The sequence below is a fragment of the Temnothorax nylanderi genome, unplaced genomic scaffold (genome assembly GCF_030848795.1).
Source record: "Temnothorax nylanderi isolate EJ_2023f unplaced genomic scaffold, tnyl_v1.0 TNYL_tig0156_pilon, whole genome shotgun sequence".
NCBI classification, from domain to species: Eukaryota; Metazoa; Arthropoda; class Insecta; order Hymenoptera; family Formicidae; genus Temnothorax; species Temnothorax nylanderi.
Window position 1 is genome coordinate 397,075 of NW_027249218.1, and position 7,926 is coordinate 405,000.

A 7,926-nucleotide genomic window follows, 5' to 3' on the forward strand; every position below is an offset into this window, starting at 1 on the left:
ACTTTTTTTCTCACATAATTACGCAACGTCCACCGTGCGCAATTCACGATAAATAGAGATAAGTACATCGAGTTTCGATCTCCATTTATCTCTATTTATCGATTTATATTCTATATATTTATCTCTATCGTTCACGCAATCACATTTTCTTCTTCATAAAAACATGAGAATCTTAGAGTGCGAGAAAATCGAAATCTGTGAGAGACAAAGGGTTAAAAGGCATTTCAGCGCGTTGCAGGTTGCAGGCAAGCGTAAATATAAGCGTAACTGCGTAAATGCAAGCAGATGCAGAGGCGTATAGGCATAAGGGTAAGGACAATGGGACACTAACTTGTGGATTGAATGGTCTTTGCATTCTCAAGGCCTCAGGCAGCCCTCCGGCCTGCGAGAACACGACCAGAGACGGCGGCGGTAGGTGATTCGGTACGTACGCAGAATTATCCATCTAAAACATATATCGTCGTTTTCTTCCTTCCGTGTCGATTCTCGTCGATTAATCGTTTTCCTATTCTAGATTCTCGCGCTCGGCAACGCGAGACTCGAAGAGAATTTCGCGTGAACTCGGAATCTCGGGTACGCGACCGCGATAATCGGGCATACTTCATCGATCGCGTTTATATTGGTTCATCAATTAATAATTATTAATTGAATTTACAAATTAATCGGACCTTCGTGATTTTCATAGCTATGATGATAGATATAGTTATGAACAGACTATTCCCCTCGCGCGATTTACGTTATACGTTTACTTCTCGATCGATGAATTTTCATCAATTTAATTTCTCATAGACCTTCTTTGTTTATTTTCTTATAAATTTTATAAAAGCGCAAATGTTTTTTAGCAAAGCTTTCTCAAAGAAGATAAAATCTAACTTAACAGAAAGTTTAACTTGATCTATTTTAGTTATGAATGTATGTTAATCTTGATGATTGTTAAATTACTTTTTTTTTAATAAGTTGTTAAAAATCAATAGATAGTTTTCAATACTTAAATCATTGATAACAAATAATTCATAAAGACTTTGTAAATTCGTGTATTGAAATTTATACATAGTAACATTAAGATACCTTATATAGATTTAAACTATTTAAAGAATGCATATAAAAATGGTACGTGTAAATTTATAATTTAAACTCCACCGAATTAACTCCACCGTCAATTTCCATTTCTGATCTCTTGTACGGATTTTATCTTCATTAAAATTGCAATTCAAACAATTCGGATTTTATAATATGAGAACACGCAAAAATGGAAATAAGAGGTCACCGATCGAGAAGCGAATTCAATAAATTAGCTCGGCTCGTCAATGAGGATTACGTCGTGGCGCATTAATTACATCGATGAGAATTACATCGTGTTTCCTCAGCGGAATGAAATTATAATTTTATCAATTTCGTATTGGCACCTGTTGTACACAAAAGTAGTTTAATTAATTATAAAATAGTCAGATAAAGTCCAGCAGCAACCGACATTCCCGATTGATATAGTCTACTTTTAAAACTGTATTTGTGTGATTATTAACTATTTCTTTAATTTTTATTACATTTCTCGAAATAGTTTCCTCTAGAATATTAGAATATTTGCCGCATATCGTGAAATTATGCTTTGAATATGCATGTAAAGACCTCGGCAAAATCCAATGAAATGTCTAGAATCTCAGGTTCGCTCATTCTTACGGTAATTATTACAATAAAATTGCAAACTCACATAAGAAAAACTTCATTTTCTTAATTAAATTTTAAAGTCTTAGATCATTACAAATTCTCAGGATGCCTGATTTTAAACTTTTGACATTCCGCAATTTAGATTACGAGCATTTACAGCATATGAATTCTTAAGTTATCAATATGTTAAAATCTACTCATCCTATAAGTTTCCATTGTTGTTTAAAAAACGATAAATATACTGTTTGAAGTAGTAAATGTATAAAGGTGAACTATTAAAATCCTTAAAAGCTCACGTCACGCAAAACGGAAATATTTAACAACAATCTCGAATGTTATGACAGTCGCTGCAATTATCCATAAAAAATGAATAAATACGAGCGGATCTGCTCATAACTCACTCGATATTTTCTTTCCGCAAAACGCGATTTAATGGAACACATCAACGTGTCGTGGCACGAGATCGCGGTATACCGCGTGTATCATTAATTATCGCGATTGTCAATTAATCACCGGTGTTGGATCGGGTGTCGATCTGCCGACAATTTCTGCTACTTCTAACCTTTCAACCAGAAAGCTATTGAATTCGATCCGCGAGTAATTGCGCCGATCGATGCCAGATCGCCTTCGCTTTCGCGACAGCGATTGAACGATGCTTGCGCTCGATATAGAAAATCGCGCGTGCGAAATATTAACGGTAATGAAAAATGGTGAATACGTCAGTAGGATTGTGCATGTAAATGCTCATTTTTAGGAGTAGCAATCGAATTCGAAGCTTAATGTGCACAACAATTTTGCGAACATTGACTTGACAAAAAACTTGAAGGCTCTAATTTTTGTGTTTCTATCAATTAATTTTTACTTCATAAATCTGAAATCACAATTAAGAATTAAAACAATAAAAAGTCTAAATCAAGAGTAAAAAAATATTATTTTCGTATATTTCTGCGTCGCTCGAATAACATAACTCTCTTGAGTTAAACTTTCAATTATTGAATAATGTAGAAGGATCAAATTACAGTCAATGTAATATAGATATTGACTTTATCAGTCTATTAGCAATTTAGTATGATCAAAGTATTAAAGGTATTTAAACCAATAGGTGTATCCAACGTCTTATCATTTCATACAAAAAAAGATAAGGCAATCGGATTGACAACTAATTGGAAACGTTATTTCGGGTTTAAATGAGTTTCGAGCCACTTCATGCACGAATCCTTTTATCTTTCGTGCGTATTCAAATGCACTTACGCAATACCTCTGCAGGGTTTCATGTTCCCGCATTTGCAAAACGTAACCGTTTGCCGCGCGTCTATAGATTTCTGACGATATCTCGTTATCACTTTACAGTATGCAGGAATAATTCGATAATGTAAGTCGCATGTTACAAAATTTTGCTAAAGAGTTTCGTTAGTTGCATTAAAGAGATGCGAAACTCGTGTCAATCGTTCATAAAACTGTCGGTTGACAGCTGCCAATATCTGTAACGTTTATCTAATCAGCCAATACGAATAGCGTAAATTTAGCGCGATCCGATATTAACGTTCGAATAATGATACGCGCGAATAAATTTTTAAGATTTCTGTACGGTAATCTAATGACATTTCCAATTTAGGGCTAGTGATTTGCTTCGAAGGCTTCGATATTCGATCCTCTAATTTTCGAAGCTTCGAAGAATCAAAATTATACAATTATTAATTAATATAATAGTAACAGTATCGCATTAGGCACACATTTATAAAATGATATGACTAAATGCGAATAAAATTTCCAATGTTGCAATTGTGTCGCTTATGTCGCAAATATATATTTTTCGAAACTTCGAAGAGACACCTTAAACTCCGAAGGTTCGAAGTTAACTTCAAAGCTTCGAAGCTGTCGAAGAATAACAGCCCTAAATTTTTCGTAATCGTTCCACTTTTGTCGTAGAGTATCCGCGATAACATTAATCGATACCATTCTCATCGTCGTTAACGCGCGGAACTCTCGTCAACAGCAGGTGTACTCCGAAGCGAGATAATCGCGCGAACCAAACGCTCCGCTCTTCGGAGCGACGGTGTTCGGAGCATGTTCTCTCTGCAGACCACGACCACGACGTGTTCTCATTGCCCGAGCCGCGAAACACGCTCTCGCGACGCGTAGCGCGCGGTAACACGCGAGCTCACGACAATAACGCGGGGCCGACGCGACACGACACGCGGAAACCGGGCAGGGATTCCGCGTGGCGCTCCCGGGCGCAGAAATTGACATGTTGATCACCAGCACGCGTACGTTTTCCTCGTGTGCACTGAGAAACTGATGCGCGGCGGCTAGCCGCGGCACGCGGCTGTCCGAGAACATTCACAGAAACCTCACAGGTCCCGCTGCTCGTCTCCGTCGCTGCGCGTTTCCACCAGACGCGAGTGCGACCTCGGCGACAGTAACAGTGTCAACGATGACGACGGCGGTGGCGGCGGTGACGACGACGATAAAAACTCGCGGCGCATCGTCCTCACAAGAACGTTTCCGTTCGTTTCGAAAAACGCGCGTCCGGTCTAACGTCGCCTCACCTAATCTGCAGGCGCGCGCAACGGCTGCCCGTGGTTGCCGTGGACGAGACGACAATCACGAAACCCGTCCGCAGCCGTCCGGCAGGAAAACAACGACGACGAGGACGGCGAGGACGGCGACGACGGTCCGCGATCCTCCGAATGCGACGCGCGCGCGAATCGATCTGCGGGCACCCCGCGGTGGAGTACCGCGTAAAAGCACGGCGCGGGTAACCGCGGGTTCGAAAATTCAAATTCGCCGCGCCGCGTCCCGCCACTACTACGACCCGACAGGTCAGTCGACCTAACCTCAACCACGGCTGCGGTGTCCGCGACCAGTACCTCGACTGGCGACCGGTATCACCCCCGTGCTATGTAACGCACTGCTCGCGTCAAGAGTCAGGTGAATGAAAGAGCGACAGAGAGAGAGGGGGGGAGAGAGACAGATAGACTGTCGAACGAGAGAGAGGGGGGAAAGAGCGAGACAGAGAATGACAGAACGGGAGGTACGAGAGCGAGCGAGCGAAGCGAGAGAGGGAGAGAGAGAGAGGATGCCGCCAGGCCCGTGCGAGCAACCTCGTGGACATGCGAGTGCAGACTGATTGGAGCGTGGAGTGTGAGGGTACTTACCCACGAGTCGCGGGATCGGTGGCGGTGGCGGAGGCGAGGAGGTAGAGGCGTGGAGGCACCGACCGGCGGCGGTGGCGGCGGTGGCGGCGGCGGTAGCAGCGTGCGCGTGTGTTTTCAGCCGCCATGACTGGCGCCACCGTAGCCGACCGCTGGCTGCTCAGGCGTCGCCGCGCATGCGTGACCTGCGCAGTCGCGCGCCGCGCAGCCACGCGCGACGCTCGCCGCGGCTCTCAATTGCGCACGGGACGCGCAGCCAGCAACATCGTGCGGTGATTTCCGTGTGTCCGACGGTTCCCGCAAGACGCGCGCTTCGATTTCGGACGATGCCTCGGTGCCGTTCCCTGATGACATGCCGCTCGAATCCCTCGTTCCCTCTTTCGCTTGCTTTCTTCTCGAAAGTTTAAACACGCGCTGATGGCAGAGATCCAATGAAACGTCTGGCCGTGTTCCATTTTGAACGTGATTCAGATTTCCATACGTTGACAGGTGTTGACAATGAGCGCTACTTATATGTAAATTGTAAATTGCATAAGAAAATTGAAATAAAACAGTGTTTGGTCTCGAAAATATCGTGAAAATTTCTGCTTTAATTCATATCGGTTGAAAAACGTAAAATATGTACCGCGATCGCAAAGCTGTTAAAAAGATTACGATTCATGTAGCACAGATACATTCATAGTGCGAATAGACACATTATTTTAGATTGTTTTAGTTTATGCATAGTTTTGTAATAATTTGAAAATTCTTTTGTTAATACATCTCACTGGCTATTTCGCATTAATAATTATTATTTAATACTTCATAATTACATATAGTAATAATCACGCATTACGATCTATTAATTTTTTTTACATTAGAAAAAATATATTTTTATACCAGATTTAAATATCACATATCTTTAATACGAAGTCTCTTTATAAAAAGATCTAATTTATAAAAAAAACTTTTTTTATTCCGAGATTTTATTAAAACATACGATTTTGGTTTAAATCAGGCGTATGTAAGATAAATAAAAAACATTGATGAAAACTAATAAGAAGGGGAGGGAGAGTAGTGTCAATAATCCAAAAAAGAAAGAAAATGACATTAATTTTCAAATGCGCTATTGTAAAAAAATCACAAATAATTAGTTTTATAACATGTATTTTACTTCATGAAAATTTTCTAAATAAAGCCAAGATATATTTGTTCGATATTTATTTACTACAAAACAAATAATTGATTTGCAATCAATTAACCTACAATCCAATTCCTAAAGAATTATCAAATGTACGTTGATGAAACCTTTTCGAGTTTCACGCATGTAATTAATTAATTTAATTACTATCTAATATTGCTGAATGGGTATACGGCTTCAGGATTCATATTTCCAAACTATGAATTTACAAACTATTTCATTTATGAAACAACTACCGATAATTAATCGGTAAACCAACTACAATAATACACTTGAGCCATTAATAATACCTGTTAATTAATATAAAGAAATATCGTTAATATAAAATCGTTTCTATATTCGTATAATGAAAAAACTAAAAAAAAATTTCGATTTTTAATGACATGGTGGACTGAATGCGACATCTAGTGGGTGATAAAGAAGCTAGAACGTATAGAACATTTAATTATTTAATAATATTAATCAGTGTTAAAGAATGTTATAAAGGACAAAAGATCGAAAAATTCCAGACTAATTATTGTTAAAAATAGGAATCACAAACAGACACTTGCATCAAATAAACTACTATGAGGTAGAAGTATTTATTATTTATTAATTCCTATTCAAATAATTGCGGAACGTCTTACTTATAATTATTTGAAAATTTGAAACATATATTTCTCGACCATGTAAACAGTTTTCTTAATTATCAATCACTGCTTTAAAAAATACTGATTCTCATCAGTGAATCGTGAATAACATGCGTGGCGCTTTCTGTGGTCAAGAAATAGTACTCTTTTATCTCTACGGTCGATAAAACGTCATACAAACTTGAAAGATTCATGTCCATTTCTATAAATGATGTAGATTATTAATCTCGGTTTAACTTACTTATTTTCTATCTTTTTCTAACTTAGAACTAGGAAAAAATGAAAAGTAAATTAAACTAAGATTAAAATTAACCTGCGTTGACAGAAATGGACATCAATTTATTATTATTAATTATAGATTATAAAACTTTAGAGTTTATGTGTATAATTACTAAAAAATAAGTTCGAAAATTGACTTTTATTTTTTAAGCATGTAAAAAAGACAATTCCCTCTAAAACTAGGCTTTGAAATATTAAACACTATCGTACAAAAACTCTTGGTAACACAAATCGTACATATAGTAATTTCAGTTTAATAATAATAATAATAATAATAATAATAACAATAATAATAATAATAAGTCATATTAATAGTATAATATATATATATATATATATATATATATATATATGGGGCATTATTCTACGTCAGAAGAAGACCCCCTCTGTCCAAAAATGGTTTTAACCGAAAAAGCTCTACTTTGGCTTAAAATGTAAGTTATTATGTCTACTTGTAAGTGCAAAGTGGCACCTTTTGAAATTGCAAAGAATACCTTTTTATAAATAGTTCTTCATTACTGTTTGTTTATAGTCGCAAAGAACACGAAAAAATTAAAAAGTTCTTGAGAAAAAGATTTGACAAGGCTCCAGCTGTACCAGGGATATTAAAACATCACTGCTTTATCTCAAACAGTAATAAAGAACTATTTATAAAAAGGTATTCTAATGCTTCTGCAGGATCAACACACTTGTCTACAATGTATAATTTGTTTTAAACAAATCACTCGCCATATTATATCCATCATTTTGAATGTTTAAAATTCAACTTCGGATTCATAATCAGCGACTCCAAAAACCCCCGAGTAACGATCGAGTTTCAAGCGAATTCGTTCGTTTTTAAAAAAATTCGTCCGTTATATTGGATCCGCCATTTTAAATTTTTAAAATCAGACCGGATTTATAATCAGTGACCCCAAAAACCCCCAAATAACAAGTTTCAAGCAAATCCGCCCGTTGTTTGAAAAATTTTGAATATGTCCGCCATTTGGGATCCGCCATTTTGAATTTTGAAACTTTG

General features: G+C 37.9%; 1 protein-coding gene across 5 annotated transcripts in view; it reads right to left on the bottom strand.

Annotated features, from left to right (window-relative positions):
- LOC139777639 (E3 ubiquitin-protein ligase RNF220) overlaps nucleotides 1-5,165 on the bottom strand; it is a 170,646-nt gene extending 165,481 nt beyond the window's left edge. Inside the window, exons 1-2 of one of the 5 annotated variants that reach the window (XM_071715203.1) lie at nucleotides 3,937-4,791; nucleotides 332-445 (exon numbers count right to left, since the gene is read on the bottom strand). In XM_071715203.1, the coding sequence (XP_071571304.1) occupies nucleotides 332-445; nucleotides 3,937-4,005 (183 nt within the window). In that variant the 5' untranslated portion in view covers nucleotides 4,006-4,791. Of the gene's footprint in view, nucleotides 1-331; nucleotides 446-3,936; nucleotides 4,792-4,823 lie in introns of those variants that run through there. The other 4 variants (XM_071715200.1, XM_071715202.1, XM_071715201.1 and 1 more) reach the window with 4 other exon arrangements.
- Nucleotides 5,166-7,926: the final 2,761 nt, after the last annotated feature.